At 38.4% G+C, this 20,448-nt stretch overlaps 1 protein-coding gene across 1 annotated transcript in view; it reads right to left on the bottom strand.

The window, feature by feature from the left end:
• ULK4 (unc-51 like kinase 4) overlaps positions 1–20,178 on the bottom strand; it is a 114,603-nt gene extending 94,425 nt beyond the window's left edge. Inside the window, 10 exon segments of the mRNA XM_007472126.1 lie at positions 1,082–1,151; positions 1,300–1,415; positions 3,859–3,951; positions 5,906–5,981; positions 7,621–7,704; positions 8,271–8,372; positions 10,574–10,739; positions 13,049–13,188; positions 15,229–15,328; positions 19,983–20,178. Of these exon segments, the coding sequence (XP_007472188.1) occupies positions 1,082–1,151; positions 1,300–1,415; positions 3,859–3,951; positions 5,906–5,981; positions 7,621–7,704; positions 8,271–8,372; positions 10,574–10,739; positions 13,049–13,188; positions 15,229–15,328; positions 19,983–20,120 (1,085 nt within the window). The 5' untranslated portion in view covers positions 20,121–20,178.
• Between the last annotated feature and the right edge of the window lie 270 nt (positions 20,179–20,448).

The following is a 20,448-nucleotide window of genomic DNA, read 5'->3' as shown; positions in this document are numbered from 1 at the left end:
TAACCAGAAACCTAAAAAGAAAGATTTTATTTTTTTAATGTCTGCTGATCTAGGCAGGATTAACATAATAAAATAGAATATTCTACAAAGCATAGACAAGGTTTACAATTTTATTTCATAAAATGTTTGAAATGGAAAATTACCTTGGTACCCACTTAAGCAACAAGTTATATTCTGTATCTATTTTTAATGATTCCTCCTACACTTATCAATGGCTGCCATACTCTGTGAACCACTCCATTACACCCAGGTCTCTGATTTTGAGTTTTCTGCATTTTATGAAATTCTTCCATTCAGATCATTATGGTCTCTTTTGATGAATTCCTTCAAATTTCCAAATATCACCCCTCCTTCATTCACTTGACTTTTTATTCATTCATTAAACAAGGACTTACTTAGGTCATAAAATATACCAGAGATTGTACAAATTTTTTTTTAAAAAACTGAATTTAAAATGCCTAAGATATGTATAAATAAATTTAACATGCTTTATATTTAAATATGAGTAAAACAAACCAGGAAATTTTAGTTTATCATTATAACCCCTGTGTCATGAAATTAAGCTATTTATCTATGAAACTAAAACTATAAATAAAATATAACACAATATTTACACATTAATAAAATTTTAAATACACTGGTCTTAATCACTTTAAATACCATTCTGATTTTATTATTTCAGTGATTGCAAATATTGTTTAAGCCTCCCGGATAAAGCGACATTTAAATAAAAACACAACCTGTTTTCTATAAGTCTTTATCTAAATGAAGCTGGAGTTCAGAAATTTTAAATTCAATTTTATTTGAAGTAGAAGTACAAAATGAAAAAGTTTCAATTAACCCTTATAAACAGGAAAAATAAGGTGGTTTGGTTAAAATTTTTTAAAAAATACATAGCGACGTCTACATTCCATTGGCCAGCACTTAACAGTAACTTTGAAAGTAGAGTGAGACTGGAATTCGCATTTCTCCCCGTCCTTTATTTCTGTATAACATGGTTTACCAGCCAGACAACAGACACTTTAAGAAGATTTCACTTGCATCTCCCACGGATCCCTTTTTGCTCTGTCATTTTACATACCTGAGAAGAAACATGGACTCATTCAATGGACCCCCAAGAGTGCTCTTAGGCCGCAACTCAGATGGATTTTCTGTGGCAGGAAGGTAAAACAATATCCATCGATGAACAAAAACATGAGCAGGGCACGACGTACACAGAGATTTAAAGAGAAAGGCAACACAAATTAGGAACTCTCAGAAATAGCACTCTGAGCTCAAGAGCGCCCAATGAAAGCTCACCTAGTCTGAAGGACTGACCGGGCTGCTCACCACTCTCCTCCCCTTTTGCTTGTCCACAATGAGGGCTCTTGAGAAGCTCCTTGGAATCTTGTGACCCAGAATACTCCAGGTTTCTGCTGTGCAACGATAGAAACCCAACACAATCAAGCTTACTACTGAGCTTTCTGTAGGGTTTTCTCTGTCAAACAAGAGGTCGGAAAAGATACTTAAACTGCACAGGACATTTGGCAAAACTATTGAGTTAGAGGGAGTTCCCCTGGTGGTCCAGTGGTTAGGACTCCACTCTTTCACTGCCAGGGCCTGGGTTCAATCCCTGGTCGGGGAACTAAGATCCTGCAAGCTGTGTGGTGTGGCCAGAAAAAAAAAAAAAACAACTAGTGAGTTATGAAAGTAATATTTTTCATTGAGTAGCTAAAATGAGCACTTACTACATGGTAGGTACTGTACTAAGAAGCCTATAAACCTTATCCCTGAAAAATAAGTAACAGCAGGCAGATCGGAGAAGTAAACCATAACTCAAGATATCAGTGAACCAGTACTGAGTTTCCCTTTTTTTTCCCTTCCAGCATTGTTCGACCTGGACTCAAAAGCAGTGAGTAGAGACAGGAGCCCCAAGAGAAGCCCTCCATTTCTGTTCCAAGGAACAGGAAAGGGGACCCCTAAGGGTCAGCACAGTGGAAACACCCTAGTTTTTTGTTTGTTCTTTTGCTTTTGCTTTTTCCATTTTGTCCTTCCCCAGCCTGCAGATAATCCTGCAGCAGCTACAGGGGACAGCAGCTGCTTCTGGCCAGTGCCTAAAACCCTGAAGGAGGAACATTCTCTTCTCTAGCCAGAGAGTTATGACCCCCAAGAATGTGAAGCAAATCCCTGTCGCTCTGTTCTCTTTTTCTCCTCTCTCCTTGTCCTACTGCTACTTGGTCCCAAACACATCCATCAAGACATAAAAACTATAATACACCATGACTAAGTGGGGTTTATTGTGGGAAGGCAAGGCTGCCTCAATATATGAAAACCAATTTATGTAAGAGTCCATAATGAGAGTCTAAAGAAGAAAACCCACATGATCATATCAAATGATACAGAAAGAATGACAAAATTTAACATTCATTCAAACTGAAAAAGGGAAGCTACAAAAACCTCCAGCTCATCATATTTAACAAGTAAAGGCTGAATGCTTTCATTCTAAAATGAGAAACCAGGCAATGTGTTCATTTTCATCACTCCTCATTCATTACCCTACCGAAAAAGTCCCAGCAAGGGAAGTAAGGCAAGAAAAAGAAATAAAAGGCATACAGATTAAAAGGAAGATGACAAACTAAGGTGAAAGGTGTCCTGGGATTTGCTGACACTGATGGACCAGGTCCTAAGCCCAGGTTTCTGTACTTTTCAGAGAGTCTAATACAATGTGAAAACATAGTTGAAGCTCAATGGATCACAGAAACCGAAGTTTGGGAGAGACCTTAAATAGAATTCAGACTTCTCTATCCAATACACTGAATTTACAAGATTAAAATTAAGAATCAGACAACCACTTACCATCGAATGAATGAAGGAGAGGGGGAGTCAATTATCAGGACTTTGCCTCTATTCACCTACTTCTCACCTTGTTCTTTTCAAAATGCCATCATTTTGGGACTTCCCTGGTGGTCCAGTGGTTAAGAACCCACCTTCCAACGCAGGGGACACAGGTTCAATCCCTGATCAGGGAACTAAGATCCCACATGCCGTGGGACAACTAAGCCCAGGCACCACAACTGCTGAGCCTGTGCACCACAACTAGAGAGAAGCCTGCGCGCTGCAACGGAAGATCCCACATGCCACAACTAAGACCCAACACAGCCAAAAATAAATTAATTTTTTTTAAATACCATGACTTTTATAACTGTCCTGGGCTAAAAAGATTTTATAATAAAAGTGAAGTGGATTAGTCAGGATGAACTAGGTTATATTGTGGTAACACAAAATCCACAAATCCTAGAACTCAGAATCTCCTAGCTTTATGTCTCACTCAAGCACATAGCCACTGAAGGCTGGCAGGAAAGCTATGCTCATCATGGTCACTAAAGACCCAGCCTGACAGCAGCTCCACTTGGACATTTCCTTCCCAATTACCTCATCAAGAGAAAGAAATGTGGCACATCACACAGTGGCTCTTTGAGTTTCTATCCAGAAATAACACAGGTCACTTCTGCTCACATTTTATTAACCAAAGCAAGTCACATGACTGCACCTAACTTGAAAGGGGAAATGAGATCCTACCATGTGCTGACAAGGTGGGAAGCCAGCTGAACACAATGAACAAAAACTAATGACGACCATACTAAATCCCTGCCTGGATAAACAATTGACCAGAAAATGAGCAAAATCAAGAACACAAAATGCTCTAAGCTCTTTAAGCATGACTAAGCTCTTTAAGCAAAACCCTTAATTAAACACATGCTTGATTTCCTCCTATTATGAAGGCATAGAAGTTCATGTCATTGATGCTGCAAAAACAGAATAGCAAGGGTACAAGTGTTTAATAACCATGCCCCACACACAAAAATAAGCTTATACTACCTGACACTGGAATCCTCGTTGCTTGAGTCCTGATCTTTTCTAGTGAAAGCATCCTTCCAAAATGAATGCTGCAGTAGTCCTGCCCAAGTTAATCTTTATAAAACATAAATGTTAAAAATCTATTTTAACGTGATTTACCATGGAGAATTCCCAGGACATGCCCCAGTTACATACATCAGATTTGTTTCACACATTCTTTTTGGAACTTCACTTTTAGAACTTCATTCAGAAATAAAGAAGATTATCAACCTCATGACTACCCAGAGTCACGCTTCTCTTTAGAAGTCAAAACGTTATCTAACTAGTTCACCCACTTTAAAATGACTTCAGGCCATATTTAAAACCCAGACTCACTATCAAAGCATCAAATTTTACTACTAGTAGATTGTACCTGCGGGGAATTCCCTGGCACTCCAGTGGTTAGGATTCCATGCTTCCACTGCAGGAGGCACGGGTTCAATCCCTGGTTGGGGAACTAGGATCCCACATGCCGCAGAGGTGGCCAAAAAATAAATTAATTAATTAAATAGATTATACCTGAGGTATACTCAAACTCAGAATGATTAAGCTCGACTAAAATTTTAAAACAAAAAATTTGTATCTGATTCATTTAATCGTTCAAAATTTCCATACTGAAATAAAAACTACCTTGATCAAAATTAAAACACAAATGTAAAAGAGAGAATTTGCAACCACATATAATGTTCCTTTTATACAAAGGGCTCCTAAAATTCACTAACAATTAAAATTACCAATAAAATGGAATTTTTTTCATCCATTAGATTAGCAAAAATTTATAAGATCAACAAAACCCATTGTAGGTAACAATGGGGGGGAAGGAAATTTCTAATGCTGGAGGTATAAACCCACCCGTGTTCCTAGGATGCAGCAAATGTGTCAAACTTTTTACTGTTCTTAGCCTTTGGCCAGCAACCCCACCTTAAGAAAATTATCCAAAGGTGATAACTGCCTAAGTGAACAACAACAAATAAAATAGGATATTTACTGTAGCAGTCAGTGTATATGATATTCCAAATCAAGAAAAGTCTCAATGTTGTTATTACAGGTTGTTACATGTACATTCAGCAGCCATTTAAAATAACCAAGCAAATATATAGAGAGAAAAAGACTAGATTATGGGGTGGTCTCATGTATGCAAAAAAGTATTTAATATGGGATATAAATATGTGGAAATTTGTCCTAAATAAATCCTAAATAAAGTAAGTTAAATTAAGTATATTTATATCTTATCCAAATATGTCTGGGAAGGTATCCGCTAAAATAACGTTGATCCTAAAAGCATTCTATTGTAAGCATAGGAGTGTCTTACAACTTATACGAGAATCAAGATTTTCTTCTGCAGTTTTTCAGTTATATTTAATGAAGATACATTACATGCTACACTAAATTTATTCTTCATTTTATATCCTGAAGCAGAGACCCCAAATGCTTGCCTAAAACCCCTAGATACCTAGTGGCAGAACCAGAACCTAGGTTCTCTTGTCTCTCAGGCCAGGAAGACCCCCTCTTCACTCCCCACTCCCTCCTGCCCTCCCCCACTCCACACCATAAGGATTTCTAACTTCCTGCCATCCCTGCAACACAGAAAATTCACACTGTGCCTATTATCCTGTCACTTGATATTCCCAGTATGACAGGATTATCATAAATCACATCGCATTGAAAACATTGCTCAGTTAGTCGTTATTACGTTAAGTATTTGGACCATGTCATCCGTAGTTGAGTAGGCTAAGACAGTCGGGGGGGGGGACAAAAAAAAAAAATGTACCTCTTGGATTTGGGAGTTACAAGAAAATCTGTGAACCTATGAGGCGACTATTTGCTACATTAAAAGTTAAAATTCCTCATGATTAAAAACACCTGTAAACCGAGAGCAGCCCCTCAGTGTAAACTCAGATTTCTTTTTTTTTCAAAAAAGATAATTTGAACAGTTCTTTCTATATTAAGACCAGTACAGTGTTAGAAGTACACTAAAGGCAAAAAGGATTCCAGTCTCTATTCATGTTAAAGTACTACCCATACATACCTTTTCTGAGGATCTTTTTGAAGTAAACCATCAAGCAAATTAATAAAATCTGAAGAAGCTTTAGGACGAGAAGAATCTATACACAAAGTAATACCCAAAAAAGAAAAAAAGTGATAAGTAGCTGAAAACACACCCTACATCAACATCATAATAAAAGTATTTTAAGCACATAAATTATTTTTAAGAGAACACTGAATACATAGTAACAATTACAGTCTTCATTTAATGCCAGGAGAGGGATGGGGGGGGCAGGACACAAAAATTAAAAACTTTTCCCTGGACCACAAAAAATATGAATCTCAAAAACTAAGCTCTGACTAACCTCTAAACTTTCTCTTTACTGAACAACCCCAGTAAGGACCACCAGCTTGACAAACTCATACCCTTGGTCTTCAACTATTAATTATGCCTCATTTTCTGACCATTTTCTCTTAACTTGACCAGCTTTGCTTTATACTATACTATGATTAGAGTACTTGCAATCTCTCTTTAAAGATTTTTAACAGGAAAATAACCATCACAATATTATGACAATGTCCAATTCCATTAATCTCCAAGTGTTTTATCTTTTTATATTAGAAAGATACATACCACGGTCAAATTATCAGTCTATCATTAAAAGAAGTGGCCATGAAGATAATGGCCAAAGCCATCAGAACAGATGGTGCTATCAGGCACTGTGGCCACAGTCTGATCAAGATCCCTGTGAAATAATTACACTTAGGCCAAAGTGGTATCTTGACCAGACCTTTGATATCTTCATTCTCAGATTTCTCTTCCCTACATAAAAATCTTTAACTTATTAGGAGAAAACAATACTCAGTACTATGAGTACTTAAAACAACAACAACAAAAATCAGAAGTCATCATTATAGGAGACAGGAAGGACTGATTTCTACGAAAACTAAAATAAAGTTAATAAAAAAGAAATGCTTTTTGTTTTAAGAAACATAGACCATTTGCAAAATATCGAGAGTTGTTTTTTCACCTAGGATGATTCTTAAAATACTGAAGATACTCTGTATTTCTATTCTTTCCATTAATTACTGAGGATTTTTTTCTTTAAAAACTCACAACCTTATTTTTCATAAAGTCCTGTTTTCATCTTTGTGACTTAAGATCTACATCTTTTGAGGTGTGTAACAAAGTGTTTTATTATGTTTGTACCTTCTTTTTCTTTTCTTAAAATTGTTAATGGTAGACTTACATTAATTACACTTTGTATGATTAAATTGCCAACACTTTAAAAATACAACCATATCTAGCTTAAAAGACTTTAAAAGCTTATCTGGGTAGCATTCTGATTCATCAAGGACTGAGAAACACCTGATTTGTTCCTATTCAAGCACTAAAAAGAAATAACTACATGGGGCATGACTACACATTAAGTAAATGGTACATACACATGAACACACCAAGACATAAAAGTTTGAGTTTCTTAAATCTTTGAACCAGACTTCTTCTGATATAGGAGCACAAGATAATTTGTATTTTTAAATGAGGGAAAGTCTTAGTAGTACTTTGTTTTCCATTTCAGTATCTTTTTTAAAATGGCCAAAGGAATGCTAGCCTTTCTAAAAATATCAATTTGTGACTATTTAGAAAATATAAATTTGAGGGGTTATGAATCAATAAAAACACACTTTGGGGATAAAAGTGCACCTTTAGTCCACGTAAGAAGTAAATTAACTGCATTTATAATAAAAACATCCTACCTTTTGGAATAGGTGGCAAAGGATCTTCATAAAAAATCTTTTCAACTAATTCTGAGAAACTTTCTGAGAAGAACGGAGGTTTTCCTGAAATCATGTGAAAACGTGCAAAATTAAACAACAGTTTGCTGTTACCAATAATTCTTAATAAATCTCAACTACAGATAGTTCAGGATTGCATAATTTACAGGAAAAAATATGTATATAGCAATAACTAATTATTGAATGCCTAGTACATACCAGGCACACTGTCTATATATTTTTATAGTTGTGTAATTCAAAATTTATCATCCTAACAAATACAAAATTCACTTATGGACAACCATGATCCAATGGCTACATGGGCCACCGGATACATCTGATAATTCAGTCACAGGTACCTTTACAAGATTTTCTACTAATAATCAGTTAGACACATTAGTTTGGCATATTTCAACATTCCAAATGATTATCATGAAAAATACCTCCATGTCAAAAGTTCCTACAAATCTGCATATGCCTAGACACCAAGCAAGTCAGCCAAAATCAGTACACAGAAAATTTTAGGAAAACTAGCTTTTTCACATCTTATAGGTAAACTCTTTGAAAACTCCAGATGTAACCTTTGTGTGTGTGTCCAGCTCTGATTTTAAACTGAACCAGAAAGTAATCACCTGAAAACATTTCATAGAGCAGGCAGCCCAAGGACCACAGGTCACTGGTAATGGAGAAGTCAGTACCCCTCACAATTTCTGGAGCTGTATAGATAAGAGATCCTAAGAACATGGGAGAAAGGTCAGCTTTGTTAGGCATTTGTCCTGTTCCCAACACAAATCTACCTAGGAGAGACCAGGTGAGGTGAAAAAAGATGGGAGAACACGCACATAAATATAATTTCATGCATATTTCACATTTTTTTAATGTTTTCTAATATTAAGGTCCCACTTCCCAAGAATATGTGGGAATATATAAAAATACAAAGATTTTGAATATTCACCCGGGTAAGAGGTGTGGCACATTGAGGTGCATTCTTTTTTTAAATTAACAATTCAAAGAGTTGAAAGAAAAGAACCTTTGACTGTAGTATTTTGAATAGGATAGGTTAAGTTATGCAGCAGTAAGCACCCCAAATTCCCACTGACTTAACCACACAGGTTTTCTTATAACTGAAACTACATGTCCCTCACAGGTCAGCCAAGGGGCCCCGACCCTCACAGTCAGTCCATCCAAGACCCAGGCTTCATTTCAACCATGCTACCTCAATCACCAAGGCAGGGGCAAAGAACATAGCAAATTAAACACTGGCTCTTAAAATTCCCAGAGACTCTTATCACTTCTGCACACACTTGGTGAGCTTTGGCAGGGAAGACGCAATCCTACCATGTAACCAGAAGAGGAACAGAACAGGACCTATTTGGTGAACAGCACTAGTGTGTATCATGTACACTTGATACAGAGTTTAGTATTACATAGAAACACCAAATTCTAGAGATAGAAAGTTCCCTTGCTTACTTATGAGAGCAGCTGAAGCCTGGAAGGTACGAAAGAACATCCTCTAAGTCACAGAGCTGGGCAGTAACAGAGCACTCGCCAAAACCCACAGCCTCCCATCTTCCAATGAGAATGTTCTTACCATGAAGTGAGTAATCACCAATCCCTTGGAAAAGAGGTTAATGTGCGCCCACCATGGGGACTGTTCTTAGATTAAGCTCAGAAGTAATCGAGTGTCACTGCTAGAAACTCTGACATTTCTTCACAACACAGCCCTCTTCCCCTTACGAAAGGGGAAAATTTCAAATACACATTCCTGAAACATATTGCCCTCCTTGTTTTCTATATAAAAGCATAGTCCATAATACTCATTTTCATAGGATGCCAGTCAACCCATGGAACGATATTTGGGGATTTAGAAAGCCTTCTCCCTGAGCATGAAATCTTACAAGACTGGCCCTGCAAGTTAAAGTTCCTTGCTCATATTTATGGGGCCTCTGTTAACCCGCTGCTCCCCCCGTCCCTTTCCCTCATTCCTCTCATCCACAGCCATATGACTACCAAGCCCAAGGATGCCACTCTCTCTCTCAGTGCCCTTTGCTTCCTGGTGAGTGTACCAGAGCTTCGGTGGTCCAAAGTCTCAAGTACATACACCAGGAACTTAAGGAAAAAAGATCTTTATCACTTCTATCAAAAGTTCTGGTATAAGAAATATGACTTCACACTCTCCCCTCAAGCACAGCAATCTAACAGCTCAGGCCCCATCTCACTGACAAAACCACCTCCCAAGGACACACCCTTAAAAATCTTCCTTACGGGCTTCCCTGGTGGTTCAGTGGTTGAGAACCTGCCTGCAAATGCAGAGGACACGGGTTCAAGCCCTAGTCTGGGAAGGTCCCACATGACGCGGAGCAACTAGGCCCGTGAGCCACAACTACTGAGCCTGCGCGTCTGGAGCCTGTGCTCCGCAACAAGAGAGGCCGCGACAGTGAGAGGCCCGCACACTGCGATGAAGAGTGGCCCCCGCTCGCCGCAACTAGAGAAAGCCCTCGCACAGAAACATAGACCCAACACAGCCAAAAATAAATAAATAAATAAATAAATTTTTAAAAAAATCTTACTTGCAGAAGAATATCAGCTGCTCAACAATGTTGAGTATCTCCTGAGCCACCAGTGTATGCCAGACACTGTTCTAAGTGCTGAGAATACAGCAGGAAGGGAGACAAAACCCCTCTCCTTATGTTCTAATGAGTCGTCAGTGATAAAGCTAAGGATAAGGCTTTGTGAGAGGTTCCCTGCGCCTCACACGGCATTAGAGCCACATGGAAAATGTAGACCCTGGAAAAAACCATCCATAAATCCAGACTTCTCCTGATCATTTTTAATACATTTTTTGACTGGCAACATAAAAGGTGGGCATTATCTCCTAAACACATGACTTGGGTGGCCCACAACTAGAGTTCTGACCTGGAAGCTCTCCACGTACCTTTGACTCTACTTTTCATGTTTTTCTTCAGTACATTTTCCCCGCTATCACCTCCTCCTCCTTCTTCTGCTGCCACCAATGCAAAGAACTCTTCCAAACTTTCACCTTCCACTTTGGCCAAGCAAAAATTACTAAACTTCAGTGTGCCAGGCCCTTCCAAGAGTATCTATAAAGGTTAAAAAAACAAATGTGTTTAGAAACAAATTCTATTCAGTTTGCATTTCCATCCGTACCTCTTATAATCTCACTATAGAACTCTGAGTATTGGTTTTCTCGCTTCATCACAACTCAGAAAATTAAATGCTTACAATTTTTTAAAAAAAGAAGCCAAAGAAACATAAATCCAACATTTGACTAGTAATAGAATCAAATATTAAATTGTCCCTTATCAGATGTAGATGAAAAAGACATCATTTAACCACAGAGGGAAACCTCAGTCTTTTGGGAAAGATAAAGAGGAAAGTATATGAAACAATCTATAATCACCTATTCTCAGTGACAGTTGAAAGAGGATTTGGAAGACCACCTGTCCTAGGGGTTGTTCATTCAAATGAGGACGTATGATTTAGGGTTAAGACTAGGGTGTTGAAGTTAGAGATCTAGATTTGAGACCTAGGTCCACCACTTACTGGCAGTCTGACCTGCAGACTTTACTTAACCTTTGTAAATCTGTCTCTTCACCTACAAAATGGAAAAAATGATACTTAACTCTTCAGACTGTTGTAAGGACTGAGGTTATACATGATGCAGAGGGCTTTTGACAGTGACTGGCATGTGTTAAGTGCGCAAGTCTGCTAATGTAATCTGTGATTAGAAGTTATCTGTTGATTGTTGAAATCATACCTTTATCTCTTCCTCCCTGGCAATGGATCAGGGGGCTTCTTGGTCCTTAAAAGCAATTTAAAGTTTACCCTCAACTTCTAGTCACAAATACTAATGATGTCAGTTAGTCTACAACAGTTACCTGTAAACTTTTTTTTTGAGCGCCTGGAGGCCTTGTTAAGAAAAACTACTAATCCCTACCCTGAGAGTTCCTGATTCAACAGGTCTGGGGTAGGGCCCAAGAACCTGCATTTCTAACAAGTTCCAGGTAATGCTGATGCTGCTGGTACAGGAAATACACTTTGAAAACCACCGGCAGGGGCCAGATAAAAATTTTAAGTTAGTAAATATTTTAGACTTTGCAAGCCGTAAGGCTTCTATCCTGACTATTCAACTCTGCAGCCACTGACAATACATAAATGAAAGGACGTGGGTGTTCCAGTAAAACTCCATTTACAGAAACAGTCATCCTGCTGGAACTCTGCCAACCCCAGTTCTAGAATAAAAGTTACCTTACTTATCAGCCTGAAGCTCCTAGGTTATAAAGAGCTGATACTAGACCTCATTAAAGAGCTCCCACACAGAGGTTGGTACGTTATAGCCTCTAGGCTTGTACAAGCATGAGCTAAGAGTGTTTTTTATGTTTCTGAACAGCTGAAAAAAATGAAAATAAGCTAATATCTCTTGACATGTGAAAATTACATGAAACTGACATTCCAGTGTCCATAAATAAAGGTTTATTGAAACAAAGGCACACCCATGTATTTACATATTGTCTATAGCTGCTTTCAGGGCTATAATGCAGTTAAGTGGTTACAGTCTTGACACAAGTATATGAATATTTCAACAAGAACTTCTATTTTTTATACAGAATTTTTACCGAGCTTTTTGTAGGTTTAATTAGGTTCTTATATAGATGGCCTAGAAAAATGTTTAACAAGGAAATATTCAACTATTCATTTCATTGTGTTCACATTAACAAAGGAAAAGAACTAGCAGCTAAGACCAGTAACACATACAATCCCTAAGAAAATGTCCTAAAAGTGTAACCTAAATATAATGCATAATCCTCACAATCTCCCTGAAATATCTACTTCCATATCACAGGCAAGAAAACTAAGGTAGAAAAGGTAACTTGTCCAGGGCCCACAGCTTCTAAATATCAGTGTTAATGTGGCTCAGACTCTAAGCAGGTTTTGTGACTCTACTACACTAAAGCACGTTTACTTATGGATAATTAGTTTTATCAGAAAAGAGAAATATTTGACCCATAATATCAGGAATCATACATACATAGCCAAGGATGTCATCATCAAACTAAAATAATGGCTCATAACTGTGTACTATAATTTAAGAGCAAAGAATCTTATTTTACAGATCTGTTGAGCTCATCATTCACCATATACCTCAAGAGCAATAATAATTACTCAAAGAACCCTGAAAGGAGGGGAGACTTCACTTTCTAAAAGCTACTTCAATGGGTAGCTAAATAGAAGCCTAAAATATAGTACAATGTACTTCCTTTTGTTTAAAAAAAGTGTTAACTTAAAATTTCAAGATGTTCTATATCAAAACTGTATCTAAAAATAAAAACACCTTTGAGGAAGCCCTATAAATTGAAACACAAACAGGAAATCAACTTTCATGAATTACCTTCCCAGGAGAAATGTCACAAAAGAGAATGCCAAGTTGATGAAGATGATGTAATCCAGTAATCAGGTCAATCCCAAATTCTCTTACAACATCTTCTGGGAGGTTTTCGTCTTGAGCAATAACCATTTCTAAGGAACCACCTGCAAGTTGATTAAAATCACCCACTTTAACCCACCAATATTACACAGTGCCTCTGGGAGGTTCCATGCTGGGACCTGAGCATTAAAACATGATCAAATCAGTATACCTGGACAGTCTGGCAGGGGAAACATACATGTTAACAAACAGTGGTCCAAGCACCATAATGGAAACCTCCACACTCCAGAGCCAGCTCAGGGAGAATGACTGCTCAGACTGTAAGAAGAGTCAATAAATAAGCCAGTGGGATGAAGGGAGAATCACTCTGGTGCTGTGATTTCTCACTCCAGATCCCTCAGGAAAGAAACAGTTACAAAAATTACTGTTAAATACTAACCTAAGCTGTGCACTTTAATCACACTGTGCAAAGTACAGTTATGTTTACTCCTGTGCAAAGTTAGGTCACATTCTACAAGAACTGCATAACAAAAAAAGGTGCTCTTCCTTAATAGTTAGAAAATCACAAACTCTGACGTACACCACTGATGAAATAAAAGGCCAATGGCAGACACACTGCAAATTCCATTTCTATACCCTACCAGGGTCCCACTCACATCTCCTACCATCTAAGTGCCAGAAACAAACCTTTTTTTTTTTTTTTTTAGGGTCAAGATTATAACAGGAGTCAAGTTCAGAGAAAGTGAAGTCTTAGCCAGCATCTGAAAGTTCAATCAGAATTAGTGCAATGAAGGTAGGAGTATTCTGGGGTCTGTTCATTTTGTTTGGCGGGTGAGGAACCATTCCAAACACAGGCATAAATTAGAGTTAGGCTATTACAATGGCCAGGGGTCACAAATAACAGCTGAAGCAAAAAGTAAAACATGTTGAGTGCCCTGATCACCTCAAAAGTGTGTACATCTCATGAAAGTAATTAAACCACAGACTTCTCCTACTGATTCAGAAAAATAAAATGCAAATAAATTATTCCAAATAACCTCTTTAATGATTGTTTTAAATTCTAAGTGCCAGTACATAGGAGATTCATCAAGCTATAAATAATTATATTTCATCTTAATATTTAATGATTTATTATTACTCAGTGTATAAAGAGAAGTACACTAACCATGGTACTTGTTACATTTTTTCCTAAAGACACTGAAACTGAAAGCCCAGATAATACAGTATCTATGTATTTAGTCACCTTTCTTCCAGTATATAGTCCTAGAAAGTTATAGCAAGCAAGAGCTATAACATGTTATCTCTAATTATTGCTAGGTAGTGGTATTTGTTGATTCATCTTTGTATTTTTCCATATTGCTTAAGTTTTTAAGAGCAAGTATCCTTTGCATAAAATTAAAAAGATAAGCACTTTATAAACTAATTAGCTAATAGCTAGTTGACCTAAAATACTGTTTTTACTGAATGGGAAAGCTTTTTTGATCAATAATCAATAAAAAATATTTCTAAGTGTTATATAGGTGATTTAGCATTATTTTATACCAAAGTAAAGTTAACCCCAAATTGAATTTTACATGTCTTCCTCTTACCAAACACCTTTGCCCTTTTCCAGTCCCTAATATCTATCAAGCAATAGGTGTTCAAGTTAACGTACTCAATAGTATCAACACTGCTTATATGTGTAATAGAAGAAAAATGGAAAATAGCAAAAACTACATCAGGGCTTCCCTGGTGGCACAGTGGTTAAGAATCCACCTGCCAAAACAGGGGACACGGGTTCGAGCCTTGGTCCGGGATGATCCCACATGCCGCAGAGCAACTAAGCCCGTGTGCCACAACTACTGAGCCTGCGCTCTAGAGCCCATGAATCACAACTACTGAGCCCACGTGCCACAACTACTGGAGCCCGCGAATCTAGAGCCTGTGCTCTGCAACAAGAGAAGCCAATGCAACGAGAAGCCCACTCACTGCAACGAAGAGTAGCCCCTGCTCGCCACAACTAGAGAAAGCCCACACACAGGAACAAAGACCCAACACAGCCAAAAATAAATAAAATAAAATAAATTTATAAAAAAAAACTACATCATGTTTTCTCAAAACTATATATTGTGGCTACAATCGTAGCACTTCTTACATGATCTTACCTGTGCAGAGTTCCACGACTAGCCAGAGATGATTACTGGTTTCATACCATTCATGAAAAGTTACAATATTCTTGTGTTTAATTTCATGGGTGAGACGAACCTATAAAAACACACAGCATTCACACTAAAATAAAAAAGTTCTTAAACCCTTGCACCTATTAAGAAACACCTAAATACACAACTGGGAAATAAATAAGAAAACACTGTATTTTATTCAGTGGAATTCTATACAGACATTAAGAATGATGGTTAGGGGCTTCCCTGGTGGCGCAGTGGTTGAGAGTCCGCCTGCCGATGCAGGGGACACGGGTTCGTGCCCCGGTCCGGGAGGATCCCGCATGCCACGGAGCGGCTGGGCCCGTGAGCCATGGCCGCTGAGCCTGCGCGTCCAGAGCCTGTGCTCCGCAACGGGAGAGGCCACAACAGTGAGAGGCCCGCGTACCGCAAAAAATTTTTAAAAAAATTTAAAAAAATTTTTTAAAAAAAGAATGATGGTTAGAAAGGCTGGTGACATGGAAAATGCTAATTCAATGTACAGTCTTTAAAAACAAACAAAACCTTGTACAAAAGTTTTGTGTATTTGTGTAAATTAACATCACAAAAGAATATTCATAGGAAAAATGACCAGAAGGTATACATCAAAATAGCTGCCATTATGAGTAGAATTACTCATGTTTTTAAATTCTTTCTACTTCTCGTTTTCTATCTCCTATATTAAGTACCCAGTACTTTCATAATCAGGAAAAAAGAAATAATTTTAAAGGAAACAAAAAAAACCTTTAAGTAAGAATAACCTAAAGGCTCAATAATACAATAATAGTTAAATAAGTTGTATATCAATAATTATTATTAGGCCAACATTAAAGTATTTGTTGAATTTCATAACATGGAAAAATGACAACGTTATAATGTTAAGTGAAAAAAGCAAGAAATAAAATTATGTAATACAATGATTAGAAAATTTTTTAAAAGCCCATAGAAAAAAAGACAAGAAACAAACCAAAAAGAACAATGATTGCCTTCGGGTGATACAACAATGCTGCTCTTTCGTTCTATTCAGTTTTCTATATTCTCAAATTTTCTATAATGAGTGTATTACTTTTACAATATTGAAAAGAACTCTCAAAGCCTTCTATTTTCTTTTTAAGCATATCCTTAGTGAATTCTAATATCAATTCACCTAGATTCTTAAAAGAGGAATGATTACAATGAACATACTGATCTTAAAATGTACATTTCCATTAGATTATAAGAATACTTAAGCACCAAAAACAAGAGTGAATTCAAAACTCAACAATAAAGATGCAAAAGCCTGTCCGTTTAAAAACGCTAAGTTGCTTCTGGAATTTTTGCTTTCTCCCTTTAAAAATCCCATTAAATATAGGAACTAAAACCACAAAAATGTGTGCGAACCATCAAGACTCAGAATTGCTGATGACTAACTTACCAAAGTGCTTTGCACCCTTGCTTTCTGATTTTCTTTAAAAAAAAAAAAAAAATTACAAATTCTACTGTCACTCAACACAGGCTAACGGGCCCATAATTAGTAGAAATACAGAGCTCCCTGTTTTAGAAATGGAATTTGGGGACTTCCCTGGTCCAGCAGTTAAGACTCCATGCTCCCAATGCAGGAGGCCTGAGTTCGATCCCTGGTCAAGAAACCAGATCCCGCATGCCTCAGCTAAAAAAAAGAAAAAAAGATCCCATGTGCCGCAACTAAGACCCGGCACGGCCAAATAAATAAATAAATATTTTTAAAAAAAAAAGAAATGGAATTTGGCACACTCTAGGAACAATTAGGTGGGCTCATACTGTACCAAAAATAAAGGAAAATGAATCTACATGACTTAGAAGACAGATGAGTAGAAAACCAAGCATCAGAGTGACCAAGAATTTGAAGAGCACCTTGTAATAGATCCCTAATATAAGGCCAAGAGAAAATGGGGAGAACCCTCAGTGAGCAAGTTTAAAGGGATCTCTGCTGATTCTGGCACAGAAAAGGGAAGGTTCTAGTGAAAAAATAAAAGAGGTACAGAAATCCCAACAGAATTCAGGCCACAGCACACCCCTCCGGACCCTCCCGTACACTCAATACATGCCAAGTACCCACTCTTCCAGACGCTGGGCTGCCAATCTCACCCTCCACACTCACCGCAACCACCCATCTGCAGCCTGCGCTGGCCAATGCAGGAGATACCGTGGCCAATACTCACCACAGATGGCTACTGTGCTCTTTTGAGGAGCAGTTGGTCTGAGATGGGATGAGCCCCAAGTGTAAAACACACACCAGATGCTCAACACTTAACATCAAAATTAGAAAAATATCTCGATAACTTTATACTGGTTGCACACTAAAATAATAATACCTTGTATATACTGGATTAAGTAATATATATTAATAAAATGAATTCCACTTATTTTTCCTTTTTCAACGTAGATACTATGAACTTTAAAATTAGATTTGTAACCACAAGGACTTCCCTGGTGGCGCAGTGGTTAAGAATCCACCTGCCAGTGCAGGAGTCACAGGTTCAATCCCTGGTCCAGAAAGGTCCCACATGCTGCGGAGCAACTAAGCCCACGGGCCACAACTACTGAGCCTGTGCTCTAGAGCCCGTGTGCCACAGCTACTGAAGCACGTGCGCCTAAAGCCCGTGCTCTGCAACAAGAAAAGCCACCACAGTGAGAAGTCCTTGCACCACAACGAAGAGTAGCCCCTGCTCACCGCCTAGAGAAAGCCCTCACACAGCAACGAAGACCCAACACAGCCAAAAATAAAAAATAAATAAAAATGTGTGTAACCCCCATTATATTCCTACTGGACAGCACTGCTACATTTTTTTTTTTTTTTTTCGGTACGCGGGCTTCTCACTGTTGTGGCCTCTCCCGTTGCAGAGCACAGGCTCTGGACGCGAAGGCTCAGCGGCCACGGCTCACAGGTCCATCCACTTCGCGGCATGTGGGATCTTCCCAGACCAGGGCACGAACCCGTGTCCCCTGCATCGCAGGCAGACTCTCAACCACCGCGCCACCAGGGAAGCCCTAGATTTTTTCTTTTTACTGATAACTGTATTCTCTCCAAAATCTCTTCCACACATCCTAGTCCATGACCACCACTCACTCACTTTCCAGCTCACTCGCCCTAGTACTGCTATTCCAGTTCAATTCAACCTTCCACACACTCTGCATACACCCAAGGCACTTAAGCAGACACAAACCACGCTGACTGAGCTACCTTCCACTGATGATTCCCAGTCTGGTCTGTTCTCCAGGTGACTAATTCACACCTTTTCTTTCCTCTTTTCTAGAACACTGCCTTCCCCTTCCCCCATCTCCTAACTGAAGACTTAGATTTTCACCTCAGAGAAATCCTAATCAGAAGAGAAATTCCTCATGTTCCCATCTCCGAATCTACCAACTACTGTGCACCTTGCCCCCCATATACCTGTCTTCCCTTAACTGTTCACACACCTTTCAAAAGCCAACACCTCCTCATGCACATGAGGATGGCTGTTTTAACAAAAACCAAACCAAACCAGAAAAAAAAAAAAAAAAAACAGAAAATAACAAGTGCCTGCAAGGACGTAGAGAAATGGGATCCCTTGCACATTGTTAGTAGGAATATTAAATGGTATACAGCCTCTGTGGAAAAGAGTGTATATTTCATGGGTTTGGACAAATATGTAATGACATGTATCATACAGAAGAGCTTCACTGCCCTAAAATCCTCTGTACTCCACCTATTCATCCTTCCCACTCCTCCCCCCGCCCCCCAAACTCTGGTAACTACTCATCGTTTTACTGTTTCCATACTTTTGCCTTTTCCAGAATGTCATATGGTTGGAATCATACAGTATGTAGCCTTTTCAGATCAGCTTCTCTTACCTAACAACGTGCATTTAAGGTTCCTGTGTCTCCTTGTGGCTTGATAGCCCATTGCTTTTTATTACTGAACAGTATTTCATTGCATATATGTAGCAGTTTGTTTATTCATTCACTTACTGAAGGGCATCTTGATTGCTTCAATTATGAATAAAGCTACTATAAACATGTGTGTGCAGGTTTTTGTGTGGCCATAAGTTTTCAACTCTTTTGGGAAAATACCAAGAGTTTGATTGTTGAATTGTCCAGAACTCTTTCCATCTTGCAGAACTGAAACTTTTTACACATTAAACAATAATTCCCCATTTCCCCTTTCCCTGGCCTCCGGCAATCACCTTTGTACTTTGTTCCTGAAAGATACCTCGTATAAAATGGTGATGGCTACACAGCAATATGCATGTATTTAATATCAAACTGTATACTTAAAAATGGTTAAGATGATACATTTTATTTTATGTGTATTTTACCGCAATAAAAAAAAATGTTGGGAAAAAAAAAAGCTAGGTTTGGTCCAAGGAGCCTGGGCTGTAAAGCTGGTACAGCTATTGCAAACCCAAGTCACTCTCACCCAATGTCCTTCCTTTGGAAAGCTTCATAATCATATTCTAAATTTAAAAGTAAGTGATCTAATATAGAGTATACTTTCCCTGACTTTCAAAAACAAAGAACAAAAACCTAAGTTGCTAATTACTTGGGTATGTTTATCAGTCATTATTCAGGATTGGTGGCACTACAGAGAAAAGGCTGCCCATTCCAAATTGAAAATGTGCCATTTGCTATAGTGAGTTCAATGGCTTCTGTTTACATACTACTTATTCTAACTGATCGTAACTCTGTCTTTGCCCAAAGGGAGGGAAACATACTTGACTTACCCAATTGGTTATTTCAGGCCTCTTGCACTTATCAATACAGAGAATAGCTACAAAATTGATTGTTCCCTTCCGTCGCCCTTTGTAGACAACTGTCTTGCTTCCTCTGCCAATCTCTTCATACAGAATGAAGTTTTCCATCTCTGGGCTGACGTCTCACGTTTGATAAAATGGCAGCCTAATAGCATCTCTAGCTCCTAAAAAGTAAACAAAAATGACACTTAAAATTGCAAGCTTGGGACTTCCCTGGTGGCATAGTGGTTAAGAATCCACCTGCCAATGCAGGGGACTCGGGTTCAAGCCCTGGTCTGAGAAGATCCCACACGCCGCAAAGCAAATAAGCCCGTGCACCACAACTACTGAGCCTGCACTCTAGAGCCTGCAAGCCACAACTACTGAGCCCATGAGCCACAACTACTGAAGCCCACGCACCTAGAGCCCATGCTGTGCAAGAAGCCACCGCAATGAG

This window comes from Lipotes vexillifer, unplaced genomic scaffold (assembly GCF_000442215.2).
Source record: "Lipotes vexillifer unplaced genomic scaffold, Lipotes_vexillifer_v1.1 scaffold820, whole genome shotgun sequence".
NCBI classification, from domain to species: Eukaryota; Metazoa; Chordata; class Mammalia; order Artiodactyla; family Lipotidae; genus Lipotes; species Lipotes vexillifer.
This window is presented reverse-complemented; position numbering and strand designations above follow the sequence as displayed.